At 44.8% G+C, this 26,182-nt stretch overlaps 1 protein-coding gene across 1 annotated transcript in view; it reads right to left on the reverse strand.

The window, feature by feature from the left end:
* Window positions 1-24,827, reverse strand: part of cnksr3 (cnksr family member 3) — a 57,591-nt gene extending 32,764 nt beyond the window's left edge. Inside the window, exons 1-4 of the mRNA XM_066676813.1 lie at window positions 24,548-24,827; window positions 7,785-7,948; window positions 1,403-1,605; window positions 547-634 (exon numbers count right to left, since the gene is read on the reverse strand). Of these exons, the coding sequence (XP_066532910.1) occupies window positions 547-634; window positions 1,403-1,605; window positions 7,785-7,948; window positions 24,548-24,599 (507 nt within the window). The 5' untranslated portion in view covers window positions 24,600-24,827. The remainder of the gene's footprint in view (window positions 1-546; window positions 635-1,402; window positions 1,606-7,784; window positions 7,949-24,547) is intronic.
* Between the last annotated feature and the right edge of the window lie 1,355 nt (window positions 24,828-26,182).

Below are 26,182 nucleotides of genomic sequence, written 5' to 3' on the forward strand. Positions count from 1 at the left end.
CATATGTGTATCCCATATCAGTAAGATCAGACCCAGCTGTAAACAGTTGATAAACCATGACTCTGTCCTGACTTTATCCATCGATCTGTGAATTCATTCACAGTGACGCTGGATGTCACCAGAGTCATTTCCAGAAACAGAATTCATCCATTCATTATCTGTAACCCTTATCCAGTTCAGGGTCGCGGTGGGTCCAGAGCCTACCTGGAATCATTGGGCGCAAGGCGGGAATACACCCTGGAGGGGGCGCCAATCCTTCACAGGGCAACACAGACACACACACACACACTAAACAGAGTTCATTTGAAGGAAGAGATCACTATGTAATTTTCAGATATTATTTGGCCAGATATTATTTGGCTGTTGGATCATTCTCAGCACTCAGTGACATTGAATGTACCATGAATAACACTAGTACAGATGTTATTTAGTCTAAAGGCCAAAGGCCTAGCGATGATATTCAAGGTGAACATTCAACACCGACGCCTGCTAAATGCTTTGGTAATTGGAGTGTAGATGTCTCTGCAGTGTAACAACAGCACTGACCTTCTGTACCGTGGAGGTGAGCTCCAGACACAGCTGGATGATTCTGTTCTTGGTGGAGGTGAAGTCACTGACACCTGTCAGAGGAGTCCTGACAGAAGGAAGAGAGAGAAACAGAGAGAGAGAGAGAGAGAGAGAGAGAGGGAGAAGGGTTCAAGTCCATTTCAAGTCAAACCGTCCTCTTTACACCACAGCGAGGCATTCCTGTCTGAGCTGCTGCTCGAGGAATGTGTCGTCTCAAGCCCAAGCAAGCAGTGTAGTGTATATTAAGGAGCAATCTTTATGTCAGCTCCACATCTGCATTACTTCACTTTAAAGGAGTGTTTTGAAAAGGAGGGAGTGTGTTTTGATGGCATTAAAAAACAAGAGGCAGGAACATTGGGCATAGAAAAAGAATTAGGTCATCGGGATCTGGAGGGTTGAGCAGAAACACACTTAAAAAGAGTCAGAAACCGTATCTACGGCCATTTCCTCACATCTTGGGCTTTTCTGAGGATAAAACAGCCCTCTCTACGTTATCTTCCTTTTTTTGCCACAGTTCCCGTAGCACTATGCATTTCTTTCTTCTCGAACAGTTCAATGAAAATGTCTGTCTCTGCAGCTGGAATCTCAGTGGAGAGAAGTGAACTGTCCTTACTCTTCTGCTCCAACTTCCCTCATTGCTCACTAGCAGCTCAACAATGCGTCACATGGTTTCATGCCACAGAGTCAGATGATGTCCTAGTAAACCAGATAAAAGCCGTAGAGGCAAGGACTTAACGGACTTTGATTAAACAAAAGAAAAACACGTTTACTGATAAAACAGTCAGTTAGTGCATGCACCTCAGAGTGTATCAGTTTGAGTGTGTGTGTTGTGTACCTGTCCAGCCAGGCCAGCATGCTCTTGGCTGCTGCTATAAGCTCCACCACCGCAGTGAGGAACTCATTGGGTGGTTTGCCGGAGCTGCTGCCAGTGTATGAGGGGTTTTTCCTCCTCTCTGAGGTGCAGTTGTGCAGGTTATAGGATGCTGCCCTCATCCGGCCAACCAGAGTCTTCAGGTTATCCGTCTCCACCCCGTAATTCTGTAAATAAAAGAAAACACGGTATCAATCACGGCAGTGAGACCAAACACATTACTGACTATTACCGAGCGGCCTCGCCACAGTCGGCACCTTCACACACATACCAGACTTATCAGAGTCCAAATCCAGGCTTTCGTTTCGGCATATCTCCCACTGCAGTGCGCATTAGCAGACTAAAGTTAAAGTAAACACACCCTCTCGGGGCAGTAACAGTGTGTGACAGTGGACTGAGCTCTGGGTCATTCTCATGACCGAGCGGCTAAAAAACCCTCGCCACATTCCAGCTGTCCAGCCAGCGGACCGGCGGCTATCACCTGACTTCAAGCGGATTCCAGCGTCCTGCCTCGGGACCGTTCAAACCCCTGATGCCAACTAGCCCTGCGCTGGACTCTGGGACTGGAGAAGTCTAGACATGTAGCATACAGATGTGAAATGTTGTACACGACTGGACAGCTTATTTTACATTATGTGCCTACATTTCTGTGACTAAACTGCAACATTAGTAGTGTTTAACCATTAACAATGCTATTTAGCACCAGGTACTACATACTATTATTGTCACTGAACAACCAAAGATAATTTGTGCCTTGGTAATTAACCCATCTGTGGCTGTTAACACACACAAACCCCGCCCACCCCACCACCCCATAATTCTCCTGCTGGTCAAGGGTCAAGATTAAAACAGCAAGTTCATGATCCCAAGCGCACCTCTATAATCATTAGGCTATAGCTGTATAAACAAGTAGAACCTAGAATGTCTGGAGTCTACTGCTCAGCACAGCTTCTACACTTAGAGCCCCAGCTCACACTTCAGGTTTTTGGGTTTGTCTCTCTGATATACAGCTTCACAACTACGGTGTGTAGCCGGGCCATTTGTTGGAGCATTTTTATCAGCCTCATTCTACACCATTCATCATCGGTCACTTTCTGCTGTAGAAATGTTAATATTTCAGTCGCTAGCTGTCAACACAGCGACACTGTAAGGGAAGTAGTGACAACCCTGTGAAATATTCACCAGGGGCCCCTCCTCATTAATGACAACAGTGTGAAACATCCTAAAGGTGTGGGAGCACGTCTTTCAACACTCTGTCACAAAACCTGACTGAGATCAGGCAATTCTGCTCTCTCTGCTCTAATCCTTGAGTTCTCTCTCTCTCTCACTCTCTCTAACAAACACACACACACAAAGAAACACACAGTGTCCTGCTTCAAACCATGAGGAACATCTGCACCCAAATACACTGCAGGAAAAGACTCAACCTGATGAGGAAACGCCTCATAGTTCATGGCAGACTCTCCCATCCAGAGTGACGTTATTATTGTCTTGTTACAGGGGAAAGCTAATGCAGAGTTAGGAGTCTTGCCCATGGCTTCTTATAACATGGTGTTTCTGCCAGAGCTGGGCATCAAACCCCTACGTTTCCCACGTCTGAATTCTAAAAAGCAGGTAGAGGTCCCATTTAAGCACTAACTCTAACATGAGCGGCGCTGAGTGACCGGCAGAGCAAGTCATCTGACTGTAACCGACGGAAGCTGCAGGAACAATGGCATGAGACATTTTCCTGCTTTTGCACGCTGTGTGTGTGTGTGTGAGCAGGGTGGGGGTTTTCTGACAGGTGGGTGGGTCACATCTGTTTCCTGCTCTCCAGGAGATATCTTCCAGAACATTCCCCTCACCAGCTTCACTCTGAACATGTAAAGTCTATTCCAGCTCCATATTACAGCACCTCTTCATTTCCTCTGAGCCTCGGCCATGTGCTTTCTGCCACACACACACACACACACACACACACACACACACACACACTTTTACACACACACACACTTACACTTCACAGCCTGTGGGATATGTAAGTAAAGTTTATGTGGAGAGTGGGGGCAATGTCTACTCCCCAAAGCTATTACAGCTGAAGGCTACAGTTGAAGTATGGTATGACTGCACATTATGGACAGTGTCTGGAGTAGCTGCACATGAGCCTGAATTCAACATGCCCAATGACTGGCATCAAGTGAAAGAGTATGAACTCCCCCAGCACAGAGTTCTCCAGAGCGATGAAGTTATTGGTTTACTCCATCCATTGCATTCTGGATGATTTGGAGCTGCTTAAGATCCAGAAATAGGGCAGGGCAATTAATCGAAAATTAATCGAAATCGACAGTCAGAACTTCTAATCGACATAATCTTGTCTATATCGATTATTTCAATCTATGTCCCCACTATGTGTTCGTGTACTGTCCCTTTAACACCACATTACCATGCTGTAGTCACATGATTCTGCCTATCTGCCACATGGTGGAGAACCTAAACACCGAGGCCGACCGAGCAACTAAAAATAAATCAATTGTAAACACTGAGAAAAAGCAGTTTCAGCCAAAGCACCATCACACACCAAATATAAACAGAAAACGAGAGAGGAACAAGCTCCCAGCGACATTAGAAAAAACATCCCAGCTTTAACACTGGAGCATTTTTACAGCACAAGCCTCGTCACTGAACTATGAGGGTCAAAAATACTCAAACAAGATAATCGTTCATTAATCATAATCATGGTAAAACGTACAATTAATCGTGATATTGATTTGTGGTCATACCGACCAGCACTACATCAAGTCCTCACAGGGAATGTTCCAGCATCTAGTGCACCAGCTTCAAACCTAAGTTGATAAAGAGATCTTCCGGACGGCAGTGTGTTCTCATGTCCCCCACGTCTCTTTAACGCGGTCACTCAGACAGTTTCACGCTATTAAACCCCATTCAGTACAGATGTATAATAGAGAGTGGACACTGATAACTCCGGCTGAGCAGATAGTCTCCCCTACAGTCAGGGCTTAATCAGGCTCCATTCATACTGTATACAGCACCAACAAAAACAGCAGCACACTGCTTACACTTCACTAACACTGAGCTTTCTGTGTGGACCACAACGTCATACACGGTGGATGTGTCTCCTCCACAGCTGGAGAAGCCCTCCAGCCCTCGCATATATTTACCATACATCCTACAGCAGAGGAGAGACCCAACTCCTGCTTTCTGGCCCCAGGAGGAGGTCCAAGGCAAAGGAAGAAAAACAGAAACACTGTAGATGTATTCCAGACTGAATATGTCATTGTTCACTTGTGTCCAGATCACTGGAGATGCTAATATCACACACGGACAGGGCCCTAGAGTGGGTTTAGTGTCCTATACAGTGTCTACAGAAGAGGTGTCAAACACAACAAAAGCTCTAATCCAGGCCACTCCTCTGAATTAAAAGATTGGAAATTAAAGAAACACTAGGTAAGGTTCAGTATTTTTGCTCCTGGGGGCCCCCCTACATCTGCACAGTGGAAATCAATGTTACAGCACTGTGGTAGTTGTCTAACCTCCCTCAAGTTACATAGTGCAGTTTCTGAAACGCTGAGCCAGGAGTAGCAATGACAGAGGCTGTATTCTCCCTGTTACAGCGAAGCAGTGAAGCATCCCAATGATTTTGAAATAAAATTACTACCTAGTCTGAGATTTTGGGAAAACCAATGTAAACGACAGTTTCTGAAAAAATCCATTTGGGAGCAAACAGACTGGAGAGCTGCAAATGCTGTGGAAAAGACCTCAGAAATTACTAAAAATGTTTTTTTAATTATTATTTTTATTCATTCATTCATTATCTGTAACCCTTATCCAGTTCAGGGTCGCGGTGGGTCCACACCACACTCCTCACAGACAGTCACCCGGAGGAAACCCATGCAGACACAGGGAGAACACACCACACTCCTCACAGACAGTCACCCGGAGGAAACCCATGCAGACACAGGGAGAACACACCACACTCCTCACAGACAGTCACCCGGAGGAAACCCATGCAGACACAGGGAGAACACACCACACTCCTCACAGACATTCACACGGAGGAAACCCACGCAGACACAGGGAGAACACACCACACTCCTCACAGACAGTCACCCGGAGGAAACCCACGCGGACACAGAGAGAACACACCACACTCCTCACAGACAGTCACCCGGAGGAAACCCACACAGACACAGGGAGAACACACCACACTCCTCACAGACAGTCACCCAGAGGAAACCCATGCGGACACAGGGAGAACACACCACACTCCTCACAGACAGTCACCCGGAGGAAACCCACACAGACACAGGGAGAACACACCACACTCCTCACAGACATTCACACGGAGGAAACCCACACAGACACAGGGAGAACACACCACACTCCTCACAGACAGTCACCCGGAGGAACCCCACGCAGACACAGGGAGAACACACCACACTCCTCACAGACAGTCACCCGGAGGAAACCCACGCAGACACAGGGAGAACACATCAACTCCTCACAGACAGTCACCTGGAGGAAACCCACGCGGACACAGAGAGAACACACCACACTCCTCACAAACAGTCACCTGGAGGAAACCCACGCAGACACAGAGAGAACACACCACACTCCTCACAGACAGTCACCAGGAGGAAACCCACGCAGACACAGGGAGAACACACCACACTCCTCACAGACAGTCACCTGGAGCGGGAATCGAACCCACAACCTCCAGGTCCCAGGAGCTGTTTGACTGCGACACCTACCCGCTGCGCCACCATGCCACCCGTATTATTATTATTTTTTTTTTAAATTTATTTATTTATTTATTTTTTTATATTAAAACCATGAAGGTTGCCTTTAAGCATTATACAAATAACACAGACTTTTGTAGATGGGAGTTATCACAGGAAAAAACAGAGCAAACAGAAACCACTTTTGCCTCGTGATGCATGTGTGTGACGTCTGGTGTGAAATTATATTCACACTACACCATTTCTAGTGTGAAATGAGCACAAGAAAACACCCAACAGCTACACAGACGTTCAATCTGGTTTGCTCTCTGGCTTCTTTTTGTTGGAAGCCTTCTCCCACATCTGTGTGTCCCTTCTCCAAGCATGCAGGGGCAGATAGATCAGAGAATCTCTAAAGGGTGATGTAGGAGACAGGCAGGTAAGCCATCCAAGCATGTTGTTTGGACTGCGTTTTACAGCACTGTGGCTGAAAAACAGAGCTTTTGATTTACTAGCCGACTTTATACTGGACTCCATGTAATGTGGCCCGTTGTCTAATAGCTGACTGGGCTTTGTGGGAAATCCCTGCTTTCCTCTTCACTGTCTACCTCCAACTTTCCTTTAGACCCAATAATGGAGACACGTGACACTCTAGGGCCCTGTCCAGGAGTGGCACTGACATCCATCTGAGTGACCAGGTCACAATGTGCCCACAAGTATGAGCTGTGGCTTCAGCAGAAGATAATCCATCATCGGTTTTTGGTGCGGTAAAGAGGTCTAGGAGCCGGAGGAGACATGAAGGGGCAAGCCTTTAAAGCTCCACACGGCAGAGGTTAATAAGCAGAGTACCGTCACAGTGGAGATATGTCCATTCACAGAAGCCAGAACAAACAGAAAGCATTCTTCGAGCCAAATGCTTCCATATCAGTGATTTCACATGTTATTGAAAAGTTAGAGACTTTCATTTTCAGGATTATAGGGGGTCTCCCCACTGATAGAGATATGAGTCTGGTGTTGTATGAACGGAAGTAACTGCCTAGGGGCGTTGGCATGTTGACCTGAGCTGCTGAGTGTAATGAAAGTCCTACAAGGACTTTGTTAAAAGGGACAGTTGGGGGAAAAAATCACTTTTTGAGTGCATTAGCGCATTAATTTTGGGATCTGGAGTCTACCAATCGACACAGACCACCCAGACTCCTTTGGTGACCTTCCTAAGTCTGAAAACCTGGTGTAAAAAAAGTCCTTCTGATTTCATGCTGCATCTTTGATAGCCCACCTCCCTGTACTAGTCTCTCCATTCACAGCCCTAGACCTGCGGTGATGGTGCAAAGATGAGGTTAAATGGAGCAAATCAGAGACAACGAACGCGGAGATATAAGAGCCCTGATCAAAAACAGCTAAAATAAACAGAGCAAAAATGGCTAAAAACCAGAGCTTCTGCTCCTCGCTCCTCGTTCTGAACAAGGCTGTTTGGACAGCGGGAGAGCACTGGAGAGCTGTGTTCCCTTGTGAAATAAGGGGTTTAATTTAAGATGGTTAGATAGTTGTCTTCTGGAACCTGGCGAGATACAGCAACTACTTACGACTACTTAGACTGATTAACACATTCCAGTGTAATTCCTGCTACTGACCAGAGCACAGAGAAGGTCCACAGCCTCAAGAATGAGCTCCTGGTGTCCGATGCGGCTCACGGTCAGCTTCTCCAGATCCTGGTAAGAAATCTTCAACAGCTGCTCTCCATCTATCTTCTTCTTCTCAAAGTTTGGTATGTATTGCTGGAGGCTATCATCCAGTCCTGAGAGAGAGAGAGAGAGAGAGAGAGAGAGAGAGAGAGGGGAGAGAGAGAGAGGGAGAGAGAGAGGAAGAGAGAGAGGGGAGAGAGAGAGAGGAAGAGAGAGGAAGAGAGAGAGGGGAGAGAGAGAGAGAGAGAGAGAGAGAGAGAGAGAGGGGAGAGAGAGAGGAAGAGAGAGAGGGGAGAGAGAGAGAGGGAGAGAGAGAGGAAGAGAGAGAGGGAGAGAGAGAGAGAGAGAGAGAGAGAGAGAGAGAGAGAGAGAGAGAGAGAGAGAGAGAGAGAGTCAGATTCACACAGTTGAAGGGTTCGCCTATTTAGACACCATTTGAGTGTTAGAACAAACAGTATGTCAATAAAATATATTTACTCAGGCTTTAAGTGTATTTCACAAAGGTGTGTGTGTGTGTGTGTGTGTGTGTGTGTGTGTGTGTGATAGAGAGAGAGAGAGAATTGAAGACTGATAGTCTCCATATACAACTAATACTTACAAATATATATAATAAAACAACTTCTAATATCAGTTTTAATATTACAATACATAGAATATCTAAAAGTATAAAAATCTAACTGATTTATGAGTTTTTTTAATGCTGAATATATAATTAAAACCTCCTAACAACCACCCGAGTCCTGGTGTCTCATCCAAATCGTCCTCGACTGACAAACAGCACTTAAATCTGAGAGAGAGGAAAATCTCTACTCTCACTTCAGATCTGAGAACAACCACACACACACACACACACACACACACGCACGCACAAGCTATTTTCACATATGAACACAGAACAGAGAGATTCTGTGAAGTATCAGATCTGGAGTTGTCCTTTCACATATACAGAACACAACAGAAGATTTTGTGTCAGATGTATTCTGGCAGTGGGAAATGTTCCGCATGCTTTAGGCATGGGGCAGCACATGTGTTTGAATGCGCAGGAGATGGAGAGAAATTTCAGGGACATTAGTGACTGTTCACACACGTACTCAGTGTGATTTTATCTGTGACAGGAGGATAAAGTCAGAGTAAAGTTCAGACATATGTGGGTGTTCACATAATCCTCTATTAAAAAAAACACACATCCAAACACACTCTTGTATCTCCAGCATAACACCCAAGAGACACTGGTCTGAGTCCTGATCCAGGTAGCTGTCTGAAACTCAGACAAAATGCCAGTGTAGTTCACACGTATGAGACCATTCACACGTTAGTGCCCAAAACACACAGCTCAGAGTTTTCTCAAGGCCTGATGTGCTTCATTGCTATGTTGAGAGTTTAGCAACTGCTCGCTAAGTTGCTCTAAAGGTGCAGAGGCGACAAATGCAGCTTTTCAACACCACACTCATTCACTGTTTGTTAGGCGTGCAGGGTGACAGATGGCGTTTGTGTTTCCCTCACGCAGATGTGTCTGCCACCAGCCTATTCTGTTTATTCTCCCTTAGCTTTCAAAAAGCCTAATGACCCTTAGCTAATAGCACTCACACTGTAAGTTGAAAAGTTGGAAGGTATAACTCAACTGAACTCAGCTTTTTAGCAGAACCCAGGGGAGTTCATCTGTACTAAGCTAGCAGTTTGTGTGATGTCCACTGGAAAGATTGAGGTAAGGCAAGCCTGAGGTCACCATGCCCAATGCCCAGCGTTGGACAGAGCGGTATAAAACCCTTCAACATTCTCTGGAGTGACTGAGCTCAGTCTAGTGCCTCTGGGATAGACTGTAGTGATATCTGTGAGCCACAACTAACCGTCCGACATCGGCGAGCGACTTCAATAAAGTTAAAGCATGATTCAGCCCATTGTGAGTTGTGAACGCACAAACTAAAGACGCCCACGAGAGACTGTGTTGAGGTGTCTGTTTCCCACTGTATTTTGTGTTTATGGTGGTGACGGGGGAGGGGGATGGCTCCATGCATCTCTCACTGTGCTGCTGCAGTGACAGCCGAGTGAATAGAGCCCCTTTGTGGGGGGTAGACTCTATTTCTCTCAATCAAAGGGAACGCCAGGGAGTAAGAGGGGGCAAGGGTCAAATGCTGCCAAGCACTGCAGCCCCTCTTTCACCCCAAAGGGACAACAGCTGCATTCTCCATCCTCAGAAAAGACAGAGAGCGACTGGGGCCAACAGCGTCATTACCGGACCACCACGCATTGATATAGATCTATTTTCAAACCAAGAGCTGGACAAATCCTAAAAGAAGAGGACAGTTCAGTTACAGTGACTGTGTGTGTGTGTGTGTGTGTGTGTGTGTGTGTGTGTGTGTGTGAGTGTGTGTGTGTGTGTGTATGCACCCTATTGAAGTCCGATTGTCCGGTTTCAGAGTGCGACACTAATGTAAACGAATGGGAAAGACAGATAAATTTATCTCATACACAGCTCCTCTCCCTGCCCTGGAGAGAGACTCACAGCACTCAGAAGCACAGAAAACCACTGCCTTTGTGTCAGGGGCATAAAGGATCCAACTGTGTTGCATAATGGAGGGAAAAAGACTTACCTTCTGCTAGCCGTATTAGGATTTTTGTTATAGCCTCTAATGCAAAGCTGTTAGCACGTCACAATCTGTTAGCTGTTAGCATGTCTCTGCTCTTTTGACCAAATCTGAGTGAATTGTTCAAACACAGATCATATACAAGACTGAGTACTCATCTTAGTTCACTCTTGTGTTGTTTAAGTGTGTAAGAGACTATAGGCACAAGCCATATATTCCTTAGTCTCATTGGTTTCCCCCTGTTTACAGATAAATAATCTGATCCCTCCATCCCACCCTGAGAGTGTAATCATGTTTTATTGTGATTGTTTTTCTGCTTTGGCTTAGTTCAATAAAGTAGTTCTGGTCTGAAAGTGTGAGTGATCAGTCAGTGATGTTTCTACGCTGCAGTGCGAGCTATAAGATTCACGTTTCCCTGCTGAATTAGTGTCTAATTGCTGACTGGGTGCAGTGTTATTACTTTTATTATCTGTGATCTGCACTATGTAGGGAGTATGGTGCTATTTGGGACGCAGCCTGAGCTCATTTACTGACTGACAGACGAACAGAGCTCTGTTTAAAAATGTGACGTGGATAGTTTAAAGTCTCAATGAGAACTAAACGTGTTGACAGAAACACTAACCCATGGATAGTGAACATCTGAATTAGAACTACCTGCTTAAAGCCTTCGTATCTGAAGAAGTGCCAGATTGGCTGGTGTCCACAACTTCTCGCATAGTGTAGCACTCTTTAAAATTCACTAAATACACAGACAACTGGCAATTCACACTAGAGAGTGTCCACTGGTCTAGAGTTAGCATAATTAGCTTGCACTAGCTTCACAAATAGCAGTTAGCATGCAGCTTTGATTTTTCAGGACTTAATTAGCATGTAAAGTACACACTCCACTTTTTAGTGATGTAACTGAGTAACCAGCACTTAAGTGAAGTGAACAGTCCGTCCACGAATTCTTTCCCAAAAGAAGAGATTGGAAGCAAATCCCCAGTGTTGTTTTTATCTCTCCAAGCACCGCCTAGCGTGCCTGGGCTCTCAGGACTGGAACACACTTCAAAGCCTGAGAAAATGTGGGAATATTTCTGAACATCAGTGCTGTCTGTCTGAACATTCCTGCAGATCTGACCAGACTTTTGGGGTAAGACAGTTACAGAATCACCACGTTAACAATTAAAGGCTAAGCCCCAGCTCTATGAAAGTGTCCAACAAATAAATACAGTGGAGTTTGAGTTCCTAACTTGTGTTTATTGATAGTCAGAAAACATGTTATTTCTTACTAATTCAAGGAATAAGGTTTAAAAGACTGTTGGTCCCCCCCCCCCCCCAACGGTGTTGGGAAACTCTAATAGGCGTCTTGCCTGTGACGTAGATGGTGGACAACAACTCTAGAAGCACTTAATTTAATGCAAAATGACGAAAAGGTGTGTTGTTTTTGGCTGCAATCATTCAATGTACAGTGGGACATCTGTGAACAAATGGCACAAAGATCCCAAAATATCCAGAAAATGGACTAAATTTGTCAACTTTAAACGGACACTTTGGAAAGGACCATCCGCTCACTCCGTTATCTGTAGCTCATTTCACTGGCGCTTTTCCAACAATATGGGCATGTAAGGACACCAACGAAAGGTGTTCAAGAGCCTCTGTAACATGGAGGTAAACAGGGTAAGGACACTCACTTCGCCTGCTTTAGTTGGTGTTAGTTAACGTTAGCTTGACTCGCTAAACTCGGTGTCTCAGATTATACTCGGCTACGTAGCTGCATTACGGAGGTTTATAGTGTCGGATGAATTCGAGTTCAACTTCGATCACATTTACAAGAATAACGGTACCTCTACATTTGAGTTTAGCTTATTGCTAGGCTATTGTCATGAATAATGTTGGTTATTTAGCTAGATACTGTCATAACAGTCAGTCATAACGGTGTTTTACCGCGGCGTTGTTCAGCTGTTGTCCACCAGTGACGTCATGGTTGCGTTCAAGAATTTCCGTAGCGAGCTCGGGTTTTTCCGTCAATTTAATAAAATTGTCAGTTTTAAAGCAAATTAAGCAGCTATTTTCATTTTAATTCATACTTATATCTGTCAGTAACTACAATAATGTGGAATATTCATGGAGGTCCATTAAGTGGTGCTTAGCCTTTAACATGCAGCAATTAGTGTATTTTAGCATCAGTCACAACGTGAAGAAAGAATGGTGCTGACCCTGTGAAACTCAACTAAGAAGACAATCGTTAAGAGGAGCATTTTCCAGACAGTTCATCTCTTCAAATGTAGGCATATTATTCAGTTCAAAATGTAATCTAAAGCCTGTTATTATTATTAGTAGTAGTAGTAATATTATTATATTCAAGACTATTCTGTCTGCTGGTTTTCAAGATACTGACACTGAACCAACTCCAGACATCTTGAGTCTGACTGAGAGAGATGTCTTTATTTGATTGGACATGTCTTACCCCTATGTGTGCTGCTCTTGGTTTATACCCTGCTCTTTGTTTTGCTTCAGTTTCGACCAGAGGAGGACAGGCTCCCCGCTTTTGAGACTTCCTTCCTCTTAAGGTTTAGTCTTTCCTGCCTCTAATGCGTCTGTATGCGTCAACTCTGGCTCAGACCTGAAATTCTATAAAGCTGCTGCGAGCCAAAACCAGCTGTAAAAGTGCTCTATAGAGAATGGGCAACTACGTTTGAAGGTTTCACTGCCACTTTACTGTTTTACCTCCTGAATTTTCAGTTCAGATACGGTTACTGTGCACTCAGCAGAACAATATCCAATATTTTTACACAAATAAAGAGACTACGAACTGAAGTAGTCTTCCAGCACTTAACTTTCAATGGAAGTCAAAGTGAAAAGCAGTTCTTGAGAATTTCTATTGGTCGATTCATAATGAATTTTTGACACAATGTAAAGGACAGTGTTCAACAGACACGGTAAACTTAACGTTGACAAAAACAGAGGTATGTTTTTCATTGGAAAGAGACGATACGCAAATCACATTCAATTCACAAGGTTTATGTCACGGTTTGTGGTCTGATAATCTCATTAGTCAAAGAACAGCACACAGATGCAAAAAAAAGCATGTCCTCGCCCTCACGTACAGTAAATGATGTTTACTCGTCTGACAGCTGCTGCTCATGCCATACAACGTCTCTGTGTTAACTCAGTGACCTGAGTCCCATTGTTGTTTCCAACCTGGAAAACTGAACAAACGCACTCCATTTGCAGTACGTTTTCCACTGCGGTTGTGAGAATGATTTTGCTTTACACAACACAAACACTACTCTGTCTCGACCAAAGCTAATGTGTCCTAAAATCCCATAATGCCTTGCTTTGTTCACAATGCCTTACGTCATGATCCTATTCTCTATAAATAAAACTGGAAAGGAAATTTCCAATTTTTTACCTCGTAAGAGTTCATGCTTCATGGCAACCATTTGAGATGACATAGCAACCACCTAACGGCCATTAATAAACCACAGAGCAACTAGCTTAGGGAGTTAAGGATAATGTATGCTTCTGCGTCTAACTTACAGTTGCTTACAGTGGGTTCGATTCCCGTTCCGGGTGACTGTCTGTGAGGAATGTGGTGTTTTCTCCCTCTGTCCGCGAGGGTTTCCTCAGGGTGACTGTCTGTGAGGAGTGTGGTGTGTTCTCCCTGTGTCCGCGAGGGTTTCCTCCGGGTGACTGTCTGTGAGGAGTGTGGTGTGTTCTCCCTCTGTCCGCGAGGGTTTCCTCAGGGTGACTGTCTGTGAGGAGTGTGGTGTGTTCTCCCTGTGTCCGCGAGGGTTTCCTCCGGGTGACTGTCTGTGAGGAGTGGGTGTGTTCTCTCCGTGTCTGCGTGGGTTTCCTCCAGGTGCTCCGGTTTCCTCCCACAGTCCAAAAACACACGTTGGTAGGTGGATTGGCGACTCAAAAGTGTCCGTAGGTGTGAGTGTGTGAGTGAAGGTGTGTGTGTGTGTGTGTGTGTTGCCCTGTGAAGGACTGGCACCCCCTTCAGGGTGTATTCCCGCCTTGCGCCCAATGATTCCAGGTAGGCTCTGGACCCACCGCGACCCTGAACTGGATAAGGGTTACAGATAATGAATGAATGAATGAATGATACTGAATTGTTGTCCAGGAGTGTATGAAGCCCTGGTGAGTGAAAAGTGTTGTTAAACTGGAGGGTCACCTACTGAACCCAGTGGGAAACTCTCAGCTAAGCCACACTAATCCACATCCTCATCACCCCCTCACACCACCAGCTTCTAATTACTAACAGCACAAAACTCTGGCCTCTCAGCCTTCAGTTAGAAATGAGAGAGCAGAGCCTCTCCATCTCTCTCGCTGTTCTTCTTGTTCTGTGTTTATATCTTTATCCCTTTCTGTGTCTCGCTTTCCTCTGATCCTTTTTCAATTTCACTTCCCTCTTTCTGTTTCACTTGCTCTCTATTTTTAGTTCTCTCTCTCTCTCTCTCTCTCTCTCTCTAAGCAGCCCATAGAGAATCGGTGGGAAAGTTATTGTGTGTAAAATTCAGTAGCACCTTATCAGCCTTCAGCTTTTTTTCAGTGGCTCTTTAGGGACGTGAGGAATGTTTATTGTTCTCTGGCTTTGACTGAAACTGCTCCAGGATTTCAGTCTCACTCCAGAGCTGGGACACACTGCCTTCTCAGAGCTACACTGCACCGAAGGCCTACAGCGTGAAACAGTGACTTTCTGAAGCTTTCAGTAATATTTTATAGTTGAAGAGTGACAAACTCCCACGGAGAGGTAATATTAGCCCTACAGCCCTTCAAGAAAACGTATTTACTAGTAAACTAATGTCCGCACTAGACTGAACCCAGATCAGTAAAACACCACTGTTCACTGTTAGCCCAGTAGTAGAGTGGGTAATGTCTGCGCTGGACTGAACCCAGGTCAGTAAAACACCACTGTTCACTGTTAGCCCAGTAGTAGAGTGGGTAATGTCTGCGCTGGACTGAACCCAGATCAGTAAAACACCACTGTTCACTGTTAGTCCAGTAGCAGAGTGGGTAATGTCTGCGCTGGACTGAACCCAGGTCAGTAAAACACCACTGTTCACTGTTAGTCCAGTAGTAGAGTGGGTAATGTCTGCGCTGGACTGAACCCAGATCAGTAAAACACCACTGTTCACTGTTAGCCCAGTAGTAGAGTGGGTAATGTCTGCGCTGGACTGAACTCAGGTCAGTTAAACACCACTGTTTACTGTTAGCCCAGTAGTAGAGTGGGTAATGTCTGCGCTGGACTGAACCCAGGTCAGTAAAACACCACTGTTCACTGTTAGCCCAGTAGTAGAGTGGGTAATGTCTCCGCTGGACTGAACCCAGGTCAGTAAAACACCACTGTTCACTGTTAGTCCAGTAGCAGAGTGGGTAATGTCTGCGCTGGACTGAACCCAGGTCAGTAAAACACCACTGTTCACTGTTAGTCCAGTAGCAGAGTGGGTAATGTCTGCGCTGGACTGAACCCAGATCAGTAAAACACCACTGTTCACTGTTAGCCCAGTAGTAGAGTGGGTAATGTCTGCGCTGGACTGAACCCAGATCAGTAAAACACCACTGTTTACTGTTAGCCCAGTAGTAGAGTGGGTCATGTCTGCGCTGGACTGAACCCAGGTCAGTCCATCACGCCGGCCACGTGCTCCACTGTCTAAGCTGTGAATAAGTGGAATTTGGCCTGAGACGGCATTCCAAAGCCTGGGGGGTCAACAGAGAGAATATTTACCCCATTATCCCTCCCCACCCCCAACCTAGAGAAGTAGAGGAGTAAGCAGACTGGAGAGTCGATAAAACAGCATTTAAACAGCACTCCCTTTCTCTGCTCATCACATCCATCTTCTTCACAAGCAGAGTAGAAAGAGCAGGAGGGTGAGCTGGAGAACGACAGAGACAGACGGGCAGAGAGAGAGAGAGAGAGAGAGAGAGAGAGAGAGAGAGAGAGAGACAAAGAAACTACAAAGCTATTAAAGTTTTCCTTGCAACAGTACTATAGGAGAACTATTTTTGGTTCCCTACAGAACCTTACACTAGACGGCTCCTAAGAACAACACAATAGAAGGATAAACAAACAAATGAAACACAACAGACAAAGGCCAATGAGACAATAGTCTATCACAAGTCAACCCCCACAACAAGCGAAGACCGAGAGTTCCTGATGTTTATATGAGTTTAAAATGTGGAAGCTGATAACATCTCTGTCAAAATGGAAATTTTATTTAAAAAAATCATTTGTTCAGTGCAGACATACATTAATTTGGGGACCTGGAGGCCACCAACATTCCCCAGTCTGTCTGTTGTGGGCTGCCCAAGTCTGAAAACCTGTGATAAAAAATGTAATTCTGATATTTTGTTGTTTCGCACGTAGAGTGCAAAGATTCCAGAATCATCCTCATCTGTGTTTCTCCAGTGAGTCCTCAGCGCTGGACTCACGTTTATGTAAGAGCACAGATACGAGGTGAAACACTGCAAAACACAACTAGAACGAAGAAAATGAGAATGGATAAGAAAGAGAACTGAGCAAAAACGCCTAAACAATGGAGCCTTTGCTCCATGCTCCTCACTGCTGTGCGCTCAGAGTCGGGGTGAACAGCGAGAGGCTCGTTATTATTTAAAGGAACACACGCTGAAAAAGGCCATTCTGAACAGGGAGGTTTACTGAAGGGTGGTGTGGTTAGGGTCGGACGATATGGCCAAGATTTATGATATAAATTTCTTATGTTTGGTCGATACAATATAATTTTGATGTGAACAGTACAGGGTGGGCCATTTATCTGGATACACCTTAATAGAATGGGAATGGTTGGCGATATTAACTTGTTTGTGGCACATTAGTATATGGGAGGGGGGAAACTTTTCAAGATGGGTGGTGACCATGGTGGCCATTTTGAAGTCGGCCATTTTGGATCCAACTTTTGTCTTTTCAATGGGAAGAGGGTCATGTGACACATCTAACACTATGTAACTGCAGTGTATAAGCTAAGGTTCAGAAATTCAAACAGGAGCAATAAAAGGTGTTTTAAATACGACTGTCAATCAATTAGAAAATTAATTCAATTTTTGTAACCGCTTATCCAGTTCAGGTTTGCGGGAACACACCCTGGAGGGGGCGCCAGTCCTTCACAGGGCGACGCACACTCAGACACATTTGAGTCGCCAATCCACCTACCAGCGTGTTGTTTTTGGAGCGTGGGAGGAAACCGGAGCACCCGGAGGAAACCCATGCGGACACAGGGAGAACACACCACACTCCTCACAGGCAGTCACCCGGAGGAAACCCACACAGACACAGGGAGAACACATCACACTCCTCACAGACAGTCACCTGGAGGAAACCCACGCAGACACAGGGAGAACACACCACACTCCTCACAGGCAGTCACCCGGAGGAAACCCACACAGACACAGGGAGAACACATCACACTCCTCACAGACAGTCACCTGGAGGAAACCCACACAGACACAGGGAGAACACACCACACTCCTCACAGACAGTCACCCGGAGGAAACCCACGCAGACACAGGGAGAACACACCACACTCCTCACAGACAGTCATCCGGAGGAAAACCTTGCAAACACAGGGAGAACACACCACACTCCTCACAGACAGTCACCCGGAGGAAACCCACGCAGACACAGGGAGAACACACCACACTCCTCACAGACAGTCACCCGGAGGAAACCCACGCAGACACAGGGAGAACACACCACACTCCTCACAGACAGTCACCCGGAGCAGGTCCCTGGAGCTGTGTGACTGTGACCATTGTGCCGGCGTCTATAAAAATTTATTGCGATTTATCGCACTATCACCTTTTAAAATTTAAGCGTTTAACCATTAATGGGTTAATATTGGCAGCACTAGTTTTAAAACATTTCATGAAATATTCTTTCTGTGTTTCCCATGGCCAATAATTTATCTGTTAATACCTTGTCTCCTTTTAAAGCAAGTGGTGGCGCTATTGTTGCTCTTCACCCATTCCCATACTCAGTTTAATAATAATGCAAGGCCCATCTCCTTCAATTACCTCTATCTATTACTCATCTACTACGGACAAATTCACATCTTGACCCCGTCCTGCGCGGCTGTGCACTACTTTAAAAGCCGCTGTCGGCGCAGTTTGGAGAGCAGCCTGTTGAGAAGTTTGTCGTCTAATGCATGCTTCGTTAGATGACTGAGAGGGGCTGAAGTGTCCTCAGTGCTGAGAGACGTTAACGTGCAGAGCATCATTAAAAAAGCAGTGTACGGTGTGAACAGGCTGGTGAAGAATGGGGAAGTGGAGCTCACATGGTTCCACTCAAGATTAACTTCATGCTGACACTGCAGAGTGGTCTTTTTATTAGGGAGAGGGAGGAGCTAATGAGGACCAAGCTCACTCTCTCTCTTTCACACACACACAGGGTTATGGTTATTTATATGTTCAAATGCTGTGTTTTGTGAAGTGATATGAAAGCTGTGTATCATCTTGTTTGGCATCTGCATGTACTATGTTTTTCTTGTTGGTTTTTCAGATTTAAAAAAATGCCTTAAATTAACAGCAGGCAACATTTTTTTTTCAACAGTAATACGTAAAGTGTAATACGTAATCCCATTCCTTATTTTTTTCCCCTGCACTTCATATTGCCCTTTGGAAAAAGGTACATAGTGTTGTGGTTAAAATCTTCCACTTCGCCTGGTACGTCATCAGCAGCTCTGCCAGTCAACAGCAATGAGGACCACTGCTGGACTTCATTCATTCATTCATTATCTGTAACCCTTATCCAATTCAGGGTCGCGGTGGGTCCAGAGCCTACCTGGAATCATTGGGCACAAGGCGGGAATACACCCTGGAGGGGGCGCCAGTCCTTCACAGGGCAACACAGACTCACACATTCACTCACACCTACGGACACTTTTGAGTCCAACGTGTGTTTTTGGACTGTGGGAGGAAACCGGAGCACCCGGAGGAAACCCACGCAGACACAGGGAGAACACACCACACTCCTCACAGACAGTCCCCCGGAGGAAACCCACGCAGACACAGGGAGAACACACCACACTCCTCACAGACAGTCACCCAGAGGAAACCCACGCAGACACAGGGAGAACACACCAGACTCCTCACAGACAGTCACCCGGAGGAAACCCACGCAGACACAGGGAGAACACACCACACTCTTCACAGACAGTCACCCGGAGCGGGAATCAAACCCACAACCTCCAGGCCCCTGGAGCTGTGTGACTGCGACACTACCTGCTGCGCCACCGTGCCGCCCTACTGGACTTCAGTTGTGGGGAAATGCAGTTTGTTTACGTTCCGAAACTCCGCGTCTTTTAAGGTGGAACTGTGTGTTTGAGAACGAAACCAACAATTTTGTTTGTGCGCAGCTGAAGTATAACTTTTTGAAGTAAGTTTTTAATTCACTGTTTGAATTACCACAGAAACTCATTTGTAACTAGAGTAACGCAGTTAGCCACCTCCCGAGTTTGGAGATATTTCCACCTTTAATAATGTGAAACCGCAGATATATTACACATCTATGGAGAAGGAATAGAGCAATATCCTCTTGTGAATGTTTGGAGTTCTCTTCATTGTCTAAAAGAATGACAGATGCCATTTCTGTGCCTTGAGCAGGGAAAGAGAGAGAGAGAGAAAGCCTAACACACCTGACATTGGGGCTCCGTAAACACCTTAAACCAGTTTCCAGCGTAAACCGACTGGAGAATAGCAAATGGTGAGGAAACATCTTCTGAATGTTATAGAAAGTGTTTTTCATTACAATAGTGAAGGTCACCTTATCCATTTCAGGGTCGTGGTTAAAACCATTTAATTATAGTAATATATATAACAAATATTTAATTTAATATATTTAATATTAATATAACATATCTTTTGTTGCAATAGTGTGTTCTTGAAATTAATAAAAGTATTTTATTATAGTTATATTGCCAAAAATATCGTTATCGCCAAATCCCTGAAATATCGTGATATAAATTTAGGGCCATATCGTCCACCCCTAGAACAAAGCCTGTATAACATACTGCATACACACCCCTAGTACAAAGCCCTCTATACTGTATACCTACTTGAGTAATCCGTGTGTATATGTATTTTACTGTATGTCATACATGTGTCACTAATGGTCCTGCTGTTAATGACCCTCTGAACAGGGGTCAGTTTCGGTCGTATTGTTTACTGCTTTCGTTTCCTCGCTTGTGTATATTTACTGCTGAGAGCAAAGTTCAGTGAAACTGCAACTGTTTGTCACATTTCTTTCTGATAATCGGCTGATTTCCTAAAGATTAGTGACACAGGGAATAGCAGCGGTTTCTGAAGTGAATTAAAGCCTAAACATACAGCTGATTAAACTGCATTTTAAAAGACAATACAAACTGTTTCTGTCTGTTTCTCTGTCTCTCTTGATCTATCTATCTATCTATCTATCTATCTATCTATCTATCTATCTATCTATCTGTCTATCTGTCTGTTTTAATGTCACTCTGTCTGTCTCTCCCTCTGTCTATCCATCCTTCAGTCTAGAGGTCTGCACAGGACTGTCTGTGAGGAGTGTGGTGTGTTCTCTCTGTGTCTGTGTGGGTTTCCTCCGGGTGACTGTCTGTGAGGAGTGTGGTGTGTTCTCTCTGTGTCTGCGTGGGTTTCCTCAGGGTGACTGTCTGTGAGGAGTGCGGTGTGTTCTCTCTGTGTCTGTGTGGGTTTCCTCCGGGTGACTGTCTGTGAGGAGTGTGGTGTGTTCTCTCTGTGTCTGCGTGGGTTTCCTCAGGGTGACTGTCTGTGAGGAGTGTGGTGTGTTCTCTCTGTGTCTGTGTGGGTTTCCTCCGGGTGACTGTGTGTGAGGAGTGTGGTGTGTTCTCTCTGTGTCTGTGTGGGTTTCCTCCAGGTGTCTGTCTGTGAGGAGTGTGGTGTGTTCTCCCTGTGTCTGCGTGGGTTTCCTCTGCGTGACTGTCTGTGAGGAGTGTGGTGTGTTCTCCTTGTGTCTGCGTGGGTTTCCTCCGGGTGACTGTCTGTGAGGAGTGTGGTGTGTTCTCTCAGTGTCCACGTAGTTTTCCTCCGGGTGACTGTCTGTGAGGAGTGTGGTGTGTTCTCTCTGTGTCTGCGTGGGTTTCCTTCGGGTGCTCCGGTTTCCCCCACAGTCCAAAAACACACATTGGTAGGTGGATTGGAGACTCAAAAGTGTCCGTAGGTGTGAGTGAATGTGTGAGTGTTTGTTGCCCTGTGAAGGACTGGCTCCCCCTCCAGGGTGTATTCCCACCTTGCGCCCAATGATTCCAGGTAGGCTCTGGACCCAACGTGACCCTGAACTGGATAAGCGGTTACAGATAATGGATGGATGGATGCAGGACTGCGCAGGCTGGAGTAGCCGTTAATGTCTAAACTGCGGGTGGGAGCGGGACAGATGTCGCTGATTTTTTGGAGGGAGTGGGCAGGTGCGGGACAAACTCTAGAGGGACTGGGTGGGAGCAGGATTTAAACAATAAGAAACTCTTGCCATAACAGACTTCCCCTTGCTCCACCCACAAGTGTGTTCTCTCATAGCAACTTGCTGCTAGGTTTGACAAGCTTCAATGTGCATTATCAAAAATCATATAAATAGACAGAGTTAAATTAATAACACACTCAACCTGAAAGTCTGTAAGGAATAGAAAGTTGTAAAACTGAATGCTGTGTGTGTGTGTGCACGCATACAGACTGTGTTTTGTTGGGAGCAGCAGGTGTTACGGCTGTGTGTGATGTGAGTAGAGAGTATTTGAGGCTGTAGAATTTGCTCTGTCAACACAGAGCTGTATAAAACACCAGCTCAGCAGCCAACTTCAGCAGAATAACACGAGCACTGTCCTCTCGGCTGATCCCAGACCTCTCGGCCTGGGTGTGGTATGCTGCTTTATTATATAATTTTACGTGAATAGGGTTATTAATGAAAACCTCTGGCTCTGGTCACATGTGTTTTTTTGTCTTCTTTATGCATCTGTTTGCACTTTCAGCACATTTCCACACTGAGGAACATTAAGTTGCATTCAAACCCTACCAAAGAAAACTGTATCACGCTGGTGCTGCTGTGGTTTTGCACAGAAACATATCTGTAACATTACAGACATTAGGCAAAGTCTACCAAAAGGCATAATGCATTAAAAGCATGTGACGTGTTGTTGACCCGTGGGTCTTCAGACGCAGCCTTCATCAATCCGCTCTCATTAGAGCTCTATTGTATTAGCAGCAGCTGAACGTAAACTTGAGGAGCTCTAAACAGGTCAGGCGTATTCTCTTATTGTTAATGAACGACTAAACCAAACACAAAGGCAAAGGAAAGGGAAAAGACACAGTATCCTGTCTGCATCTACAAATAACAGAAATAACTGCATGTAAAACACACACTTTCCAACACACAGCAGCTGTTGTTTTGTGTTCACAACAAAACTAATTCATCAACTTGACCATAGAAACTCGTACCTAGTTCACTATCATCACTACGTTCAATAGCTCTGGTCTAACTTCACACAGCCCACAGCCCTCTTTATTAGGATGCTGCAGAGGGACGGTGTAATGATGAGGAGGAGGAGTAGTTCAAGTGTGTGTTACAGATGCTCGATCATTTAACTCATGATTCAATCCTTCAAACAGAAATGAGCTCTGCTCTTACTGCGAGTGTGTTCTCTACAGTCTGCACAGGCGCATCACACCCGCAATGCTAATGTAGAGAGCACAAAATATCCCACATTCATAACACAACCATGTGACAGTCCCAAGAAATGTCACGTTCACTCTCAGCGGAGAGGGTTGACTTGGGTGCTTTAAGGAAGCATATACAAGAGGTTATTTAAGACAAATAAGAACACGTTAACCGGGCAGGGTGGGTATTTAAGTCATGATGGTTGTGTACATTAAATGGTGGTCTTTTGTAAAGGCTACTTACAGAACAGGGGCCCATCTGACCACTGAAGGTGGAGAAATTATCCATCCATCCATTATCTGTAACCGCTTATCCAATTTAGGGTCGCGGGGGGTCCAGAGCCTACCTGGACGGGCGCAAGGCGGGAACACACCCTGGAGGGGGCGCCAGTCCTTCACAGGGCAACACACACTCACACACTCACACCTACGGACACTTTCGAGTCGCCAATCCACCTGCAACATGTGTTTTTGGACTGTGGGAGGAAACCGGAGCACCCGGAGGAAACCCACGCAGACACAGAGAGAACACACCACACTCCTCACAGACAGTCACCCGGAGGAAACCCACGCAGACACGGGGAGAACACACCAACTCCTCACAGACAGTCACCCGGAGCTGGAATCGAACCCACAACCTCCAGGCCCCCGGAGCTGTGTGACTGCGACACTACCTGCTGCGCCACCGTGCCGCCAGGTGGAGAAATTCTCGTACGAAAAATCTGTACTGTCTTCAAATGCCTCTTTATTAAGACGTATAACAAAATGTACATTCATAACTCAAATGTCACAAACACTGACACCGCTGTAACATCACCTTCCCACAGGATGTGCTCCTAATATTTACAAACCAATGCTTTGTAAGCCCCTTAAAACGTTCTCAACAATGTTTTTAAAAGTTCACAAAGTTAGTTAAACGTTTGTACTCCCTCAGAAGAGTCTGTCTGAACTATATAACACATTTATGACTCGTTGTATTGTTGTTTTTCTTGTGTTCTCCAATGTTAAACTCAGCAGATAAACAGAAACATACTCTACATGAGTATACGAGTGACTGGGTGAGGATGAGTGCGTGAGGGAGTCAATTAGTAAGTATTTACGTGTAAAAGTGAATGAACAAGTGAGTATTTAAATTAGTGAGCAGGATTAAAGAGCATACTGCCTTCATTTACCAGGAGAGTAAACTGGGCACACTCTAAAATAACGTTATTTACAATTACCTGAGAGGACCCCTTTTCAAATGTCAATTAAAAAAACCGTTAAAAAACGGTTAGCGAAAGAGTGGCTTAAACGGTCCGCACAGAAAAGACAAACTCTGCCTGTTCCACTTCACACAGCTACTGCTGAGGAGAATACTGATCTTTAAAAATTGTAAAACTATTGTAAAATGTGTTTACAATATTAGTACAAAGTTATAGTGCAGTGAGTGAAAGAAAAGTTGTAAAAAAAAGGGCTGTTTTCCAGTTTCACTCCTACCTCTCAGCCAATCCACAACCTGGCTCGCGCTCCACTTTGTTATTGGCTCCATTTTCGTCGACTCTGAGGTAAAAACTCGATCACAGAAAGGTGTATTCTCGAAGCGAGGGTCCCGCTGGCATTGTGGAAGATTTAAAGCGAAGTAAATCGTGTTTTTTTTAAACTCTAGTGGTGTTCAGAATCCCACTCTCTGAGCCGACTGAGCTGGACTGGAGCCGCGGAGAGAAACCGCAGGCGTTTAGACTGAGGCTGAGAGGATCATGTTACAGCAACAGGTCAAACTTACGGGTGTGTGTGTGTGTGTGACCACTCTCACTCACACTTTATGGCCGACTTCACACGATGACCAGTCCCATTTCCTACCGGGGCCTGTTTATAAATTATAATTGAAACTCACCCTTACTTTATTTTTATAGGAGCGTTTGTCTTTTTTTATTAAATTAAAGCCGTTTAAGCAAGAAAAAGTAACAAACAATATTTACGAATGTGATTATTTGTTATTTTCTACAGTGTTTCTAATACATGTAACACAAAATGTGTAAACTTTGTGTTCCCTGAATGAACCAGTTTATACTCCACAGAGTGGGTCCCTCAAATGGGGGTGGTCATGTTTAAAACAAGTCAAAATACATTTACAGAACCTCTTGTAAGTACAGGTCAATAGGTGTCAGTATAATGACTGTGTCATAACGTGAAGAATAATCACCACAGAAAATGACTGACTGACTGACCCCATTACAGTGATCCCTCGTTTTTCGCGGGGGATGCGTTCCAAGACCACCCGCGAAAAAACGAATTTCCGCGAAGTAGAGGAAAGATGTTTTTTTATGTATTTAACGAGTATTTGGACTTTTAAAACCCTCCCTGTGCTGTTAACAACCCACGCTTTGTATTAAACAGTCGTTCTATAATGTTTTTCAGCTGGAACTACATGATATCCTAAGCGTAAGTAAATTTCACTCGGATGTGGACATGAACAATACATGTACTGTACGTAAGAAATACTTGTAAATGATACATAAAAGAGTTTTATGAAATTTTAATGGATTTAATGAAATATTTTGGCTATTCATCTTTCACGGTTTTCCTAGATTTTCCCTCAATATCCGTGATATAGCGGCCATAACCCCCCCTGAAAAGACCCGCAAAGTAGCGAATCCGCGAAAGATGAACCGCGAAGTAGCGAGGGATTACTGTAATGTAATTTGACTGCATGTGTACACAACTAATTATTATAAACTCACTGTTGTGTAATGTCTACACTGCGGCTGTTTTTCTGTCAGCTTGGAAACTTTTTATCTTTTCACATTTTTGCACCACATTCAGTTTATAAAACGTTACTTAGACATGAACTCTTAGTTAAGATGCTGTTGAGATCAAATCTGTGTACACTAATGTTTTACAAACAATTCCTTCGCACATAGACCTATGAAGAAAACATGGAACAAATTCTAAATCATCTTCTAAAAATATCTTTAATGAATATGGCGATGTTTGGCTCCTTTGTAAAATTCAGTGTGCCCCCCAGCACTAACCCTGTCAGGATTCACGGAGCGGACTGACGGAGGCGGACGCATTTGCTAAAACACGGTATTTTAATTATAATGAAAGAAATAACAAAACAATGACAGGAAA

This window comes from Hoplias malabaricus, chromosome 7, assembly GCF_029633855.1.
Source record: "Hoplias malabaricus isolate fHopMal1 chromosome 7, fHopMal1.hap1, whole genome shotgun sequence".
Classification (NCBI taxonomy): Eukaryota; Metazoa; Chordata; class Actinopteri; order Characiformes; family Erythrinidae; genus Hoplias; species Hoplias malabaricus.